Source organism: Musca domestica, unplaced genomic scaffold (genome assembly GCF_030504385.1).
Source record: "Musca domestica strain aabys unplaced genomic scaffold, Musca_domestica.polishedcontigs.V.1.1 5, whole genome shotgun sequence".
NCBI classification, from domain to species: Eukaryota; Metazoa; Arthropoda; class Insecta; order Diptera; family Muscidae; genus Musca; species Musca domestica.
Window position 1 is genome coordinate 1,108,164 of NW_026712346.1, and position 17,875 is coordinate 1,126,038.

The 17,875-nt window shown below is 35.6% G+C and overlaps 1 protein-coding gene across 3 annotated transcripts in view; it reads right to left on the reverse strand.

Moving 5' to 3' along the window:
- Positions 1 to 356: 356 nt before the first annotated feature.
- The window catches only part of LOC101890066 (E3 ubiquitin-protein ligase MIB2-like), a 305,563-nt gene continuing 288,044 nt past the window's right edge, over positions 357 to 17,875 (reverse strand). For all 3 annotated transcript variants that reach the window (XM_059128312.1, XM_059128314.1, XM_059128313.1), the window contains 2 exons: positions 2,554 to 2,716; positions 357 to 2,503 (listed from right to left, as the gene is read on the reverse strand). In XM_059128312.1, coding sequence (XP_058984295.1) covers positions 497 to 2,503; positions 2,554 to 2,716 — 2,170 coding nt within the window. In that variant the 3' untranslated portion in view covers positions 357 to 496. The remainder of the gene's footprint in view (positions 2,504 to 2,553; positions 2,717 to 17,875) is intronic.

Below are 17,875 nucleotides of genomic sequence, written 5' to 3' on the forward strand. Positions count from 1 at the left end.
TGGCACACAAGAATCAAAAAGAGGGATGTTTTTGGTTTGGTTTTGGAGTAGACAAAGTTAGTGTATCGAAAAAGCATAATTCCTACAATTCGTCTCTTGTCACAAATTAAAAAATGCAAAAAAAAAAAATGATTCCGTTTAGGATTTTATCGTACATTTATATTTTTAAATGAAAAAAGTTTGAATGGTTTGATTAAAAATCCAATTGCTAAGTTTTTGGAATGTTTTGATCAGATGTTCCACGATGTAGATGTATGCAATTTTCTTTGCAAGTTTAATTTTTAGTAGAAATAATTGTAAGTACCTACCCATGTGGTTTGTATATGCCGAATTATTTAAAAATCACATAGTAAGAATTGTTTATAAAATGCTAAATATATTTTCAGTTTCATGTCCAAGGTAAACGTTTTCGGAAATTACGTATTGAAATTTGCAGGTATAATTTTAGTTGCTGTTATCTCATATTGCAATTTTTAAGAACGTGTTCAAAATTTAATTAATAAAGGTTGATTTTTTTTAAAATAGTTTTTCTACACATGTGACATATACGCAAAGTTTCGGCGCATCGTGAACACGACCCATGACCACATAGAAAAGCGACATCACGAATTCTTTCCATACATATACTACAATAGTGGGATTCTTCGTATTCGAGAATTTTATTTTCCAAGTACCGCAGACGTTCTACAGCAGGTATGTTACTAGAATCTGTATTTGGCAAAATTCTACCATTTTCACCAATTCTTCTTTCGATATAAACAGTGCATCTCAAACACTTTTTCATTCGCTTGCCGCAATCTTCACATGATATTTGGTGCTGGCATGGCTCAAATGTAATTAACGGTAAATTTTCATCACATACAATGCACGTTTGAGGGATAAAAGCTGGGGATATTGACTCAATTTGGTCGTCTTGTTTAGTGTGAACTGATATTCCATCTTCTGCTGTCGATTGCATTTTGGTCTTACCTGTAACGTCGATTGAGTCTATGAACGGTGGTATTCTACTTTGTGTTGTATCTTCATTAGAAGCTGTTTGCAAATCTAATGCTGATGATCTGCCAATATCCGACTGTTCAGGGTTGGTGGATGCTAATCCTTCTTGAATATTTGGGTCTAATCTCATTACATTTATGTTTTGGGCAATTTGCTCAATAGCAGATTCTGTTATGTTTGTTGTTGTTGAAGAATTTTGGACATCAATTTGCAGAGTCGCCACACTTGGTCGGTGTTTTAATATAAGTTGTTTGCGCTTTATGTCTGTTATCCATTCAAATATGTTTATACCTTTATTGTTGTATTCTATTTGGCATCCCAAACGATGTAAATAACATAGCAATGTGTACATAAGTCTATCCTCATGAACATGTGATAAGCTTTCATAAATCGCAAATATTTCTGGTGAATCTGCTACTGTTGGTTCTGCAACTTGTAGGAGATTATTTTTCTTTACAACACATAAGTGCATTGCGTTGTCCCCATCCTCATCACGCGCTGTAACATCACAACCCAATTTTGCAAGTTTTTCAATGGCGGACACATGACCTTGAGAAACCGCTAAAAGAAATGGAGTTTGGCGTCGATTATTTCGAATGTCAATATCTGCTTGTCCCTCTTTGATGAGCGTCTCTACCACATTTGCGTGGCCATTAAGGGCAGCTAAATGCATTGCAGAAAATCCATCATCTTTTTTTACATTAACGAGCTGTCGAGCCAGCTGCAAGATGCGTCGAGTAGCAACAACATTGCCTTTGAGCGCAGCATGATGAAGCACATTAAATCCTCTATTATTTTTAACAGTAAAATCTAAACTTGGCGAATTGCATAATATTTCTACAACTTCTGTGTTTTCTTTCCCTATAGCATCATGGAGAGCTGTATCACCATATAAGTCCTGTATGTTTACATCAACATTGTGGTTCAATAATTCTCTAACACAGTGAGGCGTTTTTTTATGGGCACAAATATGAAGTGCGGTACAATGGCTGGAATTGAGAAAATTTATATTCGCCCCGTTTTGAAGGAGGATTCGCATAGTTTCGGGCTGGTTTCCGAAAGCTGCATAGTGCAAAGCGGAATCACCTTCCTTATCGACTATATTTACATTTGCTCCTTTAGAAATCAATAATTTTACTATGTCCACAAATCCTTGGTGGGCTGCTACCTGAATGGATGCCTTTCCCCCACTCATGACATTAACATGATCTGGATGTGTTTGTAGGTATTGTTTTACAAAGTCGATGTGCCCATGTGCGGCTTCGCGTACCAACTTATCAGCCATTGAAGATCCAGATAAACCAGATAATGGAGTCATAACATGATCCGTGCGTCTATTACTTAAATCCATCATACTATTCGACCGTTCTGCGGCTGATGCAATTGGAGATCTTTCCAGCTTAACACATTTTGGGTTAAGAGTCCATTCGAATCCATCATCGAGTTGTTCGAGACGTAAATCACCGTCGGAGTAAACTTTAACGACCTTGCAGAGTTTGCCAAGTGCCTAAAAAAACACAATCAACTAATGAATTTGAATTCTGTAACATATCTTACATATCGCATAAGTTCTATCCACTCGCCGTGTCCCTTTTGAAGTTGCTGTACTGTTGTTGCATCATTTATTATAGTAACTAAATCTCCGACGCGAAACGACATAACTTTAACCAGGGCGGTTGGATGAAAAGTCCATCTATTCGAGCAGTTCTCATACTGTACCCTGAAATTCAAAATTGTATGTATTTATATTATTTCATATATATTTGTATTATAGCTTTTAGCAAGATATGAAACATTTAGGATATGTCCGTGACCAACTTTTATTAAAATGGAAATAGTTTTATAAAATAAACAGAAGTTTATTTATATGAGATTTATAAAAATTGCTATAACCACATTTATAATGCGCTCCATAAAATGCTGCAAAAGGGACAAGCGAATTGTAGAACTGTCACAGTGAGGCTGTGATACCCACAAATACCACAAAAATAAAGAATATGCAGCTTGTGGTGAACATTACATTCCTACATAATATATTTTATTTATTATCATGTTAGTTGCTATAATACTTCCCATCAATTCAAACGTTCTTAAGGGTTTAAATATTAAGACTTAACGTTCATTGCACATGTTCCTTTTAATGAACATGAACGTTTTGTACAGTACTTCCACATTCTCATCAGATTCCTTGTCTACCCAATTTGACAATTCTCTTTTCTAACTAATCTTTCTTTTCCTTACTTTATAAAAGCATAAGCATGGTTAAAGCTCCACTAAATATAGCTGTTTTATTGGGGTCTATACGACGTTGACCTACATAGGCATTGTTTGTCATAAGCCATTACCATATTCAAATTCGAAAACTTGAAATAAACGGTGAATAATGTAGCTAAAATCATCAAAATAACGTATACAGGGATGTACCGTTACATCTGTAGTATCCATCACGAACTTCAAATACCAAATTTGAGACAATTCCGGTTAATAATGTCGCTAAAATAATAAAAATACCGAATATTGTGAGGTACCGTTATATAGGGGCTATACGAAGACGTTGCCCTGCACAGTAAATGTTCTGTATTATGCTGTAATATTCCTTTGGAACTACAAATATCAAATTTGAAACAATTCCGGTAAATAATGTCGCTAAAATCATCAATATACCGAATATCGGAAGGTACCGTTATATGGGGGCTATATGAAGACGTGGACCTGAACAGCCAATTTTCTGTCTTAGGCTGTAATGTCCCTTTCGAACTTCCAATACCAAATTTGAAACGATTCCGGTAAATAATGTCGCTAAAATCATCAAAATACCCAATATCTGGAGGTACCATTATATGGGGGCCATATGAAGACGTGGACGTGCACAGACAATTTTCTGTATTAGGGTGTAGTATCCATTACGAACTTCAACTACCAAATTTGAAACAATTCCGGTGAACAATGTCGCTAAAATCAACAAAATACCGAATCTCGGGAGGTTCCGTTATATATGGGCCATACGAAGACGTGGACCTACATGGTCCATTTTCGAACTTAACTTACCTTCGAAAGATAACGTGATTACAACAGACAGACAGACGGACATCACTAAATCGACTTTTACACTGATCAAGAATATATATACTTTCTTGGGTCTGACAGGAGTATTTTGAGGAGTTACAAACGTTAATATACCCTCCATTGTATGGTGGAGGGTATAAAAATACCATCATCTACAATCGGATGTATATTTTTTGAGGTAAAGTTAATTCAAAGTGACTAATGTTGAAAAGTTAAAATTAATTTTCGGAACATATTATTCGGATTAATTTATTTAGTAGGCGGTAATATAACATTCTCCCCTGCTTAGTAATCTATACTTCCGAACTGTGATCTGAACAAAGAGTCAGTGATAAACATATTAAAATACCATTTATTTCAACATACGAAGTGAGATTCTTCTGTAATACAATGCGGTGTTCTTACCCTAGCGAGAAGCACAGGTGTTTGCAGACAACGTGCAATCAGGCAGATTTCTAATCAATTTCTACAATTCCGCAGTTGACTCCCGGATTTCAAAAACTTTTCTACCAGAACGCTGCATTCCATCCTTTCATATCAACCTCACTTCGTCAAGGAAATGCATTCCTACCTGATTGAAGAAATCATTAATTTAAGAAATCTTTGGTACCCATTTCAAACCTTCTAACCGGAAAAGCTCGTGACTGGTTTTGGAGGTATCACAAGCAGGTTCCGTCGGTTATGTGGCCTGAATTTTGTGACGCCATAAGAAATCAATATAAATCTGCTTATCATATTCGTGAAGAAATTCGCAATCGCAAACAGAGGCCAAACGAAAGTTGACGCTTTTTTTCGAAACCATATCAGGACTTATTGATCGTTTACCTTTACAAATGACAGAATTAGTTGAAATAATTCAACGCAACTTAAGACCAGGTATACGCCAGGATTTACTATATGTCGCTATAGGATCTATGTTTGAGTTACGTAAATTAGTCCAAAAACGACAAAATTTTCTAAACAATGAACACGTTTGGTTTCGAGGCCCCAAAACTCCAACTTCGTGACACGTAAACATATAGCAGAGGTAGATGAAGACAATCAGATAGAAAATCATAGTGAATTAAATGAACATTTTGTAGAGGTTTTGCTAAAAACCGAAAGTCAGAAATGTTTGAACTGTGACACTATTGGCCATCACTGGCAAGACTGCGTTCAACAACGTACTGTATTTTGTTATGGCTGCGGTGTCAAAAATGTTTACAAACCGAATTGATTAACATGTAACATTAAGAAGCAATAATATCGACTTCTGTTGATGAATTCGAAAGCCCTCTCACAGATGCCCAAAAAACTGAAAATAAGAATTCAAACTATGCTTTTACAGAGCAGAAACCCAAAAAATATGAAGTGCCAACGGACTTGAAATTATGAAAACCACGATCGAGACAGACCAAAAATACACAATAACCATTTTGAAAAGGCGTGAAATTGAAAATATTTCTAAGGAAAAAGTTAAAATTTTATATCCCAAGTTTCCATACCATCAGCGTTGGGAACTGTACGTAAAAAGTGGTAAAATTCAATCTATGAAACTCTTTATAATACCTTCGATATCCAATAAGCTAATTCTCGGATTAGACTTTTGGAGGTCTTTTAACCTAATTCCAAATATTTTACACTTAGTTGACTTATTAGCCATCGACAACAACACAAATGTAACTCTTTCGGAAATCGATTCCCCAGATTGCAAAATAGCGCAGAACCTTGAGCAATCAACTGACTTCATTCCTCTAACAACCTTGCAACGTAATTAGCTTCAAACTGTGATCGAAATGTTTCCCGATTTTCAAAACCAGGGCCTGGAAAGAACGGAACTTATAACCCATGCTATTGATGTAGGTGATGCCACTCCAATAAAGCAACGGTTTTACCCACTGTGTCCTGCGGTTGAAAAACTGATGTTCAAAGATATAGATCGCATGTTAGAACTCGTAGTCATAGAGCCTTCAACCTCCGCATGAAGCTCTCCTATGCGACTGGTTGTCAAACCAAATAAAGTCCGGTTGTGTTTAGATGCCAGGCGTCTGAATGCAGTAACAAAAAAGATGCATATTCGCTACCGAACATCAAAGGAATCTTCGCTAGACTTCCTTGTGCCAATCTAATATCAAAATTAGATCTTAAAGATGCCTTTTGGGAAATTGGCCTGGAGCCTTCATCAAAACATTTCACGACGTTTACAGTGCCTGGAAGGTAATTATACCAATTTAAGGTAATGCCTTTCGGGCTCTGTAATGCGCCGCAGACTATGTGCAGGGTAATGGACGAAATCATTCCCCCTGACTTACGTCATTATATTTTTGGGTATCTGGACGATCTTGTTATCGTGTCAGATGATTTTCAGTCCCATCTAGAAGTCCTTGTCCGCATCGCTACCCAATATCGGAATGCCAATGTAACCTTGAACATTGGTAAAAGCAAATTTTGTGCAACGAAAGTGAATTATTTGGGATATATAATAGGAACCACCGACCCCGAGAAAATAACTGCAATATCAAATTGGCTTGTACCACGGAACCTCAAGCAAGTTAGATTTATTAAAAGTTTTATTAAAAATTTCTCCTCTGAAACTTATACTATTTCAGAGACGTTAAGATGCAAGGAAAATTGAAATGGACAGACGAAGCCCAAACAGTTTTTGAAAAAAATTAAACATTTGCTTACTTCAGCACCGATTTTGACTAATCCGGACTTTAGCAAAAAGTTCTATTTGCACTGCGATGCAAGCAACTTCGGAATTGCACTAATACCAATTGGACGGCGAAAGTAATGAAAGGCAATCGCCTTTATGAGTAAGAAATTGAACTCGGCTCAGCGCAATTATAGCGTAACTGAGTATGAATGTCTTGCTGCTGTCGAGACAATAAAAAAGTTTAGATGTCACTCTTGGAGTTCGAAGTAATTACTGGCCATTCGAGCCTTTTATGGTTAATGAAGCAACTTGACCTCAGTGGGAGATTGGCTAGGTGGGTATTCAAGCTTCAGGCATATTGGTTCACAATAAGTCATCGAAATGGTAAATACCGTGTGGTCCCAGATGTGTTATCGAGAATCCCCGAAGAGCAACTTTGTAGTCTCGAAATTTGTGAGTCTGAGATTGACCTAGATTCCCCCTCATTTGACACTAATGCGTATAAGGAGCTTCGAGGCAAAATTATAAATAACCAGTCCCAATATCCTGATTTGAAAGTGATTCATCAGTATGTATATATCCGCACTCAACACTATACCGGTCGTGAAGAGCAGGAAGAACAGTGTTGGAAGTTATGGGTTCCAGAAGAACTTCGGAACCAGGTTATTTCCAGAGCTCATAACAATAAAATTACTGCTCATGGAGGCATGCACAAAACTATCGATTTGATTAGAAAAAAATCTTTTGGACTGGAATAGTCTCCGAAGTAAGAGAATTTGTACAAAAATTTGAGATTTGTAATACAACAAAATCTCCAAATACTGTTATGAAACCTCCTATGGGAAATCAAGCCCAGTCTGTTAGACCATTTCAGCGGATTTATGTAGATCTTTTAGATCCATATCCGGGAAATATAAGTATACTAATTATTCTAGATCATATATCTAAGCTACACTGGTTATTCCCACTTCGAAAATTCACTACTACTGTTTTTCAGGAAATCTTGCAAGGACAGATATTCCACTTTATGGGGTACCAGAGATAATTGTCACAGTCAACGGCAGCCAATTCAGAGCCAATGACCTAAACGCCTTTTTTACGTGCTATGGAATTCAACACGTCTACACAGCCTTATATTTGCCGAATGCCTCGCAGCGAGTGGATCGCTCTTAGATTGCCAGTATAAGAGCATTTTTGAAAGACGATCACAGACAATGGCACCAAAATTTGACATCAAAAAGTTGCGCTTGACGTAACTCTTTACATCAAAGCATTCAAAGGTCCCCATACCATATTTTATTTGGGTTTGACATGGTGACCCACGGTTCTTCATACAAACAAAATTTTAAACTATTGGATGAACCCTGTACTTTTCTATATAGATATGACCACTTACAGACCATTCGACAAAATATACGTAAACATATTAAAGAGGCGTATGCGAAGAATCAGCATAAATATAATTTGAGTGCAAGACCTCAGACTTTTAATGTTGGTGAAGAAGTATTTAAGCGTAAATTCACACAGAAAAGTTTTGAAAAAGCATATAATGCAAAACTTGCTCCACTATTTGTAAAAAGCAAAATTCGAAAGAAACTAGGAAATCACTATTACGAATTGGGAGACATGCAAGGAAAAATTATCGGCATTTTTCACGGGAAAGATATTAAGAAGTAGTTGGATTTCCAGCTACTTTCCCATCGGATCCGAGGAAACTATCTGGTTTTGTGGTGAACATTACATTCCTACATAATATATTTTATTTATTATCATGTTAGTTGCTATAATACTTCCTGTTTACGCGCGTATTAATAAAAGATGTTGCCGGCTTGGATGTTGGTTGAGTACTAATTTTATTTAACAAAAATAATGCAACCTAATAATAATTCTTATCTCTTCCTCCTTAATCCAGTAATCTTCCCTACCTACTGTGTGCATAGATAAGTGCGTGTGTAGGTAATAACCTTTATTATCAAAAGCATTATCGTATGCACCAGTGTACATGATCAATGAAGGTTACACATATGGATTTAATGACTGGGAAACTCACAAATGGATTTAATGGCTGGGAAACTCACATATGGATTTAATGACTTCTTGGAAATTCTATCTTAAGTACATAAAATTCATAGCAAATAAGCAGATCTACATTACAATTTATTATCTAAGACACTTAATTATTTTATTACTTCTTCTAAGCTAGATAAGATAAAATTCAAACGTTCTTAAGAGTTTAAATATTAACGCTTAACGTTCATTGCACATGTTCCTTTTAATGAACGTGAACGTTTTGTACAGTACAGTACACATTGCCATCAGATTCCTTGTCCACCCAATTTGACAATTCCCTTTTCCAACTAATCTTTTTTCCTTATTTTATAAAAGCATGAGCATGGTTAAAGCGCCACTAAATTTACAACTTCCTTTTTATTCTGACCTTCAAAGTGACAACAACTGAAAAGTCTTAAAACTAATTTTAAAACTTGGTCATAATCTCAGATTAATTTCCATATTTTTACCATTTGGATTTTAAAAATACCATCATCTATACAATCGGATGTATATTTGTTGTAGTAAAATTAATTCAAAGTGATTAATGTTGAAAAGTTAAAATTAATTTTCGGAAAATTTTATTCGGAATAATTTATTTAATAGGCGGTAATATAACATTCACTCCTGCTTAGTAATCTATACTTCCGAACTGTGATCTGAACAAAGAGTCAGTGATAAACATATTAAAATACCATTTATTTCAACATACGAAGTGAGATTCTTCTGTAATACAATGCGGTGTTCTTACCCTAGCGAGAAGCAGAGGTGTTTGCAGACAACGTGCAATCAGGCAGATTTATATCATCTAATCACTTTCTACAATTCCGCAGTCGACTCCCGGATTTCAAAAACTTTTCTACCAGCACGCTGCATTCCATCCCCTCATATTAACCTCGCTTCGTCAAGGAAATGCATTCCTACCTGATTGAAGAAATCATTAATTTAAGAAGTCTTTGGTACCCATTTCAACCAACGATTTTACCGTGCCAATGTACAAGCGACTATACTACAATACAATATTCATATTCCCCTGTTCATTAGGACACCGAAGCATTACATAACCTATAACTACCATTTGAACTAAGATTAAGACCGAATACGTCCATCACAAGACAATTCCAAGGAATCCTGAATCAAGTTTTATAAAAAGTATTATAACATTAAATGACAGACTCACTGTCATTAAAAAAAATCTGTCATTTATATTTGCTGCAAGATTATATTTTCATATAAAATGTGCAGTATCACTAGCAGTTTAGCAGAAGGCCTTCTACAAAATCTGAATTTGGTAAGTGAGAAAATATTGTGAAATAATAAGATCATTGCATATAATCTTGCACTAAATTTTGGTACTCACCGTATAACGAGTGCAACGTAAAAAAATCTTGTTCATTATTTATGTCATACATAATTTTGTTCTGTTATACAATTGCAATTTTAAAATATTTACTTCCTCACTTCCACCTTAACATTGTTGTGGTGTTTCTGTTTTTGCTTTTGGTTACGTTATGATCTATTGATCATAAGCAAAAAGAGAAGAACAAGAACAAAAGCAAAAACAAAATTAGTCTATCGAAGGAATGTGCAAAATTCTTGCCCATGATAAAAGTCTTTGATTTCGTTTGTTTTATGTATAATTTGTTTTGGTTTCATTTTGCTCAATTGAAGAGAATAAATTAAAACAAACTGTAATCAGTTCCTTCAAGCCATTGAGGGTAGTTAGATTTATAATATTCATTTCTTATTTCTTTTCATCTTGTAATTATGTCTCTTAATATTTAATCCTATAAACACAAATTTAATTACTCTAGATTTTTTTTATTTTCAACGTTGCTAATACATAATGTCATGAATAAAACCTTGTAATCGTAATTATGGATTGTTAAGCAAAACATAATGTTTTCTTCCATGGAGATGGATGTATAAAGAGAGAACTAAAAAGGTTAGGGGTTTTAGCAGAAACAATTGAGTACCGCTAAAACAATGGTTGGCGTGGGTTAAGAGGTATAGACCCCTCAAGAACAACAGAGGTTGTTTCAATTTAAATAACAGATTTCCAGCTGAAGTTATTATTTTACAAAAAAAAAAAAATAGTTTTTTTTTTTTTTTATTTTCTTATCATAATAATTATTGTAATGAAAAAAGGTATGATTGATAGAGGGCAATAACCCCCCACCGACCCTTAGCTAGCAAGTCAAAGGCTCCCTTAAGTCAATCGTACTCTATGTTGCCATAGTAATAAATTTAAAATATGCAACCGACATCAATTCTGGTATTGACCATTACAAGCTAGAACAACATAACAAGCTCTTCCTCAGAAAAAGATTACGTTCAATATTGTTTGCTATTGTGAGGTTATAGAAGTGTTAAAGCCTAACAAAGATCATACGTTTAGACCCCGAAATGTAAAAGTAACACACATCAATACACAGTTTTGTTGCCTTTTGGCCATGTTGATGTTTTTGGTCAAAATCTATATGAAAGAACAACTTCCCTTTAAGTTTTTATATCTGGAAGTCTTATTAATATATCCTTCTTAAAACAATAATTATGATTTTGTATTTAATTTGATTTTTATTTGAGTTTCTCTTGCATGTGTTTTCGATATTATTAGAGCTGATTTTAAAAAATTAGCTCTTATTTTTGAAGATAACATGAACAAATGTCAAATATCAATCGCGAGCTATTACGCAACAATTTAAATAGTTCTTAACTTTACCGCTGTGTTGACAGCCTGTCCCGAACAAAACGTTTTTCGATAACCGAACCATTGATTTTTTTCACAGTTTTTGTTTTTAACCGAAAGCACTTGACTGCAATCACGGTACAATAATTTTCAAGGTAGGGCATAGAAATCACCTGAATAAATTGTTTCTATGGTAGCCTGGTAATGTCAAAACACTTACTGTGATTTTGCATGTGTAAAATTTTCAAATTCTGTTAAAATTGAAACTTACAGTAATTGGGGAGAACATTTGAGCTTTGGGATGAAAGCAAAACCTAGTCATATTAGAAACATCATGGTGTGGACAATCCGCTACTTTTCATTAGGATTATTAGAACTAATAATGTATTTTGAATTCAAAATTCAAGATTTTATTAATAAATGGTTAAATACACGAAAGATATGCGAAACATAATTTTAAAACCTTATTGTTTAAGTTAAAATTGCAAATTGCCAAATGATCCAGAGAGCCTACGTTCGCTTAGTACGGACCGTAGAGAGATGCATTCTTGGGCTAAAAGGTTGCCTGCAACTTCCCCTTGGAGCCTACGTTCGCTTGGCTCGGACCGTAGGGAGAAAGCCTTTCTAGTCTGAAGATTTTCCCTACAACTCTCCTTGGGGCCTACGTTCGCACAGCTCGGACCGTAGACAGCTTTTCCAAGTCATTTCTCTACAACTCTCTCTGGGTACTTTCTCAGTCCATGTTGCTGTTAGAGATTTCCTGGAAGCATCGGTGCTACCAGCCACCTCGATGCATTGCGACCTTGCATTCATAGTGACTCTCTTGCTAGCTACGGAGCTAACCCCATAAAAAAGGTAATCTGTCGACTCGGGTTGACAAACTCTCACAACGCCTCAATAAACGGTCATTTGTATTATATTTAAACTAATCCTTCTTTGGTTTTATATCTCTTTATTTCTACGGTCACGGTTTGTATGCCTGGGAGAACAGCAGCGTCTCATACGGAGAGAAACATTTGGTCCGCTCGAGACGGATTTCTCATCAGTGCCTTTTCCTTTGTTTTCTCCAGGCATTACGTACGGAAAATCATCCCCCCGCATCCTCATACAGTCCACACAACATACATAAAAAACATCATCTTCATCAATTATCAACAAAATAACAGGTACGTGAAATCATTTTCTATAAGTGAGCGAAAAGGATAAAGTAGAATAAACGAAAGGAAAAAAGTCGCGAGTGCATATTCGGAACATAATTGTTTTAAACACATATGTGCTTGTCGTCCATCTATCACGCTAATCTCGGCATAAACGACAATATACGTATTTGGTTTGCATTGTGTTTTTTTTTTAATCTCAAGTCCCTTCCAAGAAGTGTTAACCATTTAATATTTGTTTTCACACTTCGCAGAATAGGAATGTCTTGCTAGGTACGGCTATGGTCAATATCCTTCATCAGGGTGCCTCTTATCCAGTTCGGGCTCTAATTGATCCTGGATCTGAGGCGTCCTTCATTACTGATCGCATTCAAAAGCAACTTCGGTTACCAGTACGTACGGTAGATGCTACGCTTTCTGGTGTCAACGGTTCCGTTTCTGCCACAGTAAGGAAAAATTGTTCGATTTGCCTTGGTTCTAACCACATTCCTTCTGTTAAGCTTGAGACAGTCGCTTTCATTCTCCCTCAGATTTCGGAAAACTTGCCTTAATTTGCTGTCCGGTCTAATATTTTTGATCAATTGCCCAAGCTACTATAAGCTGATTCTCACCTCTTTGACAGTCGTCCAGTAGATTTGTTGATAGCAGCTGATTTGTATCCCCAGATAGTGTTAGAGGGAGCTCATCAAAAGTTTCTAGGGTCACTTGTAGCTCAAAATACGGTATTCGGTTGAATCCTAACGGGTCCATTGTTAGCAAAACATATGCAAGTTTTTAATTCTAGGCTGCATTTCGAAAAAAAGGAAAATCTTTTATGCGATTCAATATTGTCTCCTCCGATTAAAAGATTTCGTAGAGGTTCTGCTGTACCTCAATCGTATTGTAATAGAAAACGGGAAGAAAACTCACAAAATTTGCATGGAGGCATCGAGTTGTTAAGGTTCACACCGACGATGATGGAATGGTTCGGCTAATTGGCGTAAAGACTTCACAAGGGCCAATAACAAAGCGCGTCGTTCTCGCCAATTAAATTATGCTACTTTCTCTTGGTTTTATTATTTATGCCATTTATTTATTTATTTCGGAATGATTATTTTAAACTCATGCACTCGTTATCAATTTACAAATGAATTAATAAACAAAATATGAAATACGCTCACAAGAAACTGATCTCACGTCTTCTTACTTTTAAGTTACTTTGATTAAGTTCTTAACATGTTGATTCTATTTAATTTATGGTCAAAGGGATCTCGGGATCCGTCGAATTACATTGCTTGCTACCATCAATTAAATGGTCAATACGAATTATATTGATTCCACGCAATTTGGTACAAACGAATACGAGAATAATTAATATTTCAAACTAATGTATATTTATAATTATTGTAACATTGTCCAATGTTTCAAGGTGGGCGGCAATGTTTAAGTTAGAATGGCAATTTGCCAAATGATCCAAAGAGCCTACGTTCGCTTAGTACGGACCGTAGAGAGATGCATTCTTGGGCTAAAAGGTTGCCTGCAACTTCCCCTTGGAGCCTACGTTCGCTGGGCCGGACCGTAGACAGCTTTTCCAAGTCATTTCTCTACAACTCTCTCTGGGTACTCTCTCAGCCCGTGTTGCTGTTAGAGATTTCCTGGAAGCATCGGTGCTTCCAGCCACCTCGATGCATTGCGACTTTGCATTCATAGTGACTCTCTTGCTAGCTACGGAGCTAACCGCATAAAAAAGGTAATCTGTCGACTCGGGTTGACAAACTCTCACAACGCCTCTTTGGTTTTATTTATCTCTTCATTTCTACGGTCACGGTTTGTATGCCTGGGAGAACATCAGCGTCTCATACGGAGAGAAACACTTATAATAAACATTCCATGTTTGTAAAACATTTTCTCCACAATTCGAAACGTTACAGCGAATGCAATTGAGTTATGCAAAGGAAGTATACGAGATGCAAAATAGACACGCTCTTGTAAACATCACCATTTTTTCGTGGAAAACAATAACTTATGCTCTAAATACTTCCCTAGCATTGTGTTTTATTTTCCTGAGAATCCAGTAATTTCTAAAGAAGGATGAAACTGCTTGTAGAATTTAAATTGTAAAAAAAGACAAAAACAATTAAATTTTGATGAAACTTTTTTTATTTGTTTCAGTATACTCTGGCAAATCATCATGAATAGACTCACGCTTGAACAATGCTACGAAATTATAAATTATTGAAAATCAGGCTCTAGAGCATTTGGCAAATGACCCGTTGTTTTATCGAAAAATTGTGTTCAGCTATGAGGCGCATTTTTTGCTTAACGGGTTTGCTAATAAGCAAAATTGCCAAATTACAAGAGACCCTACAGACTTCATTACATCCAGAAAAATACACCGTATAGTGCGGTTTTCACGCTGGTGGCATCATCGGACCTTTTTTCTTCAAAAATGAGGCCGGAGCTCGCGTTAGGTCAATGAGATCGTTACCGCACCATGATCAATGATTTTTTTGTTTAAAAATATGGATGACATTGATCCGGAGGACATGTGGTTTCAACAGGATGGCGCTACGTGGACCTGTCAATTGGCCTCCAAGGTCGTGCGATTTGACACCTCTCGATTATTTCCTGTGGGGCTACGTGAAGTCACTGGTTTATGCTAATAAACCAGCAACAATTGACGCCTTGGAGGCCAGCATTGTTCGTGTTATTCGTGACTTCCAGAATGCACTTCGTGAAGAACAGCCGCGGTGCGCGATGTTAAAGTCACGTATTGATCTTTCGAATAAAAAAATGTGATTAAAATTTAATTTTTTTTTCAAGTTCTATCGGGCTTAAAAAAGCACCCTTTAATTTACATGTTTTATTAGTTTTATTCCAAATCCTCCAAGAATCTGATATTCTACATGACGATTTGGAGAAAACAGATCATATCTAGTTATTTTCCCAAAAGCAGAGAGGGGTACTATGTGTCGTCTCCATGCCAGATGTTAATCTACAATTAGTTTTCTCTGATTGTCCATTACGTCGAACCCTTGATTCTTATATAGTTTTAAGGTTTAATTTTTTTCTCCATATGTACTTATTTAATGCTTATTTAGCTCGAAGTCTATTTTATTTTTCTATTTATTTTATATTTTTGTATTAAAACAATACGATACAGCAAAATAGTGATCTATGGCTCTATAGAAGTAGAGAAATTAAAATGCTATTTAGTAGAATATTTAACACTTTACCTATATTTGAATCTAATATGGTTATTTCATTTGTAATTTAAACTGTATTAAATTACAATTAAAAGTGTTTTACTTTACGAAACTATGAAAATATTAAGAAGTAAAATGCAATTAACATATTTGCAATATCGTAAAAGTTTGTTACTTTCCTTTTCATCTTTTTCATGAGATATATTTTATCGTTTTAACAAGCCTTTCAGCTTGTCCGTTAAATGAAGGTTGGAAGTTTGTATTTTTGAACAATATGCCACATTTATTTCGGTGTTACTGAGCGATGTGCAATACTCTTTTTTTTTGTAAAAACACTTTCCTCTCCCTCTGTAAAATATATATTGTGCAAAATTTGTAGAACGCTTTTTTCACTTTCCGGACTCTTCGAAACTATACTTCTTGAAAAAAAAGTCCGCCTTGTTTTCCTGTATCTTTTACGCGATAAACAACTCACTTCGTGACCACATTTCATCTATCGTCGACCCACCAATCAAAATATTATTCAAGTAAACTAAACTATCCATAGTACATTCATCTGCATCTGTAAAACCTCAGATCCAAAGGGCAATCTGTTTCAGACAAATTCGGAATTGTCTCTGGGCAGAATATGATGAAATCCAAAAAAATCGCGTAAAAATGTGAAAAAAAAAAACAATATTTTAACATGTACGAACGTTTTTTCAATTTGATTAACTTTATTTAATTAACTTGATTTCTTGAGAATTGAAATTGCAGGCGGGTGATATTGAAGTGTAGTACCGAATTATGTGGTGACGAAACTGAATAGATGATCTCAAAATAATTTAACGTGGTCACACCAAAGTGAAAGGATAATTACTTTTTCTTTTTTTTAAATCGCTAAAAATTAGAATTATAGAATTTTTTTAATTTGCTTTTTCTACGATTTGGCATCTTGGCAAAAAAAAAAATCGCGTGGAAATATGCAAAAAAAAAAACAAAATGTGAACAAAAGATATCATTTTGGCGTGAAATATTTTCAATTTTATATACTATATTGAAGTGTAAACTCAAATTAAAGCCTATGGCTGAAAAATAAGATCAGGGTATCGTTATATGGGGGATATACGATATCCTGGACCGATATAGATAATCCTCTTCCGAGGTATAAAGTACCCATAAGGAACTCCTTGTATGGATTTTCAGACAATTCCGTTGAAAAATTTGGCTAACATCATCAAAACACCGAATATCGGGGGGTACAGTTATGTGGGGGATACACGATATCGTGGACCTATATAGACAATTCTTTTTCAGAGGATAGAATACTCACAAGGGACTCCTTTTGTGGAATTTCAACACTTCCATTGAAAAATGTGGCTAAAATCGACAAAATACCGAATACCGGGGGGTACCGTTATATGGGGCTATACGATATCGTGGACCTATATAGATAATTCTTTGCCGAGGTATAAAGCACCCACAACGAACTCCTTTTGTGGAATTTCAACACTTCCATTGAAAAATGTGGATAAAATCGTGAAAATACCGAATGTCGGAATATATACCCTTTGTTGGGTTTAAAATGATTATTTCGATGAGTTACAAACGGAATGACGAACTTAATATACCCTCCATACTATGTATGGTGGAGGGTATAAAAATAAAATTTACCGATGAATAGGCGCATAGCATACATAATTATTAGCACATAAAGGGTACCCCAACTATAATGAAATTTTAAAACTTCGCGCCATTCGAAGTGTCATTGTTTGACGAGGTTAGTAAGAATTTAATGCTACGGGAATGAACAACGCATTTTCATTGTGAAAATGTTCTATCAAAATGGTGAAAGTCTTGAAAGTTCGCCAATTGCGACCAATTTGGTGACACAATAATGCTCCAAAAGGGTCAACTGTAACGAGATTAATTGATAAATTTGCCAAAACTGGGTCTGTTAGCGATGTAAAGATAAAAAAGCGCTCCGACCAGTTCGATCGACCTAAAATATCGCAGTGTATGTGATGATATCGAATAAACTGTATTCACATAAATTCGACGTTTGTTAATTCGGTATTGGAGTGACGACATGAAAATGCTTGCTGCTCAATAGGCAGAA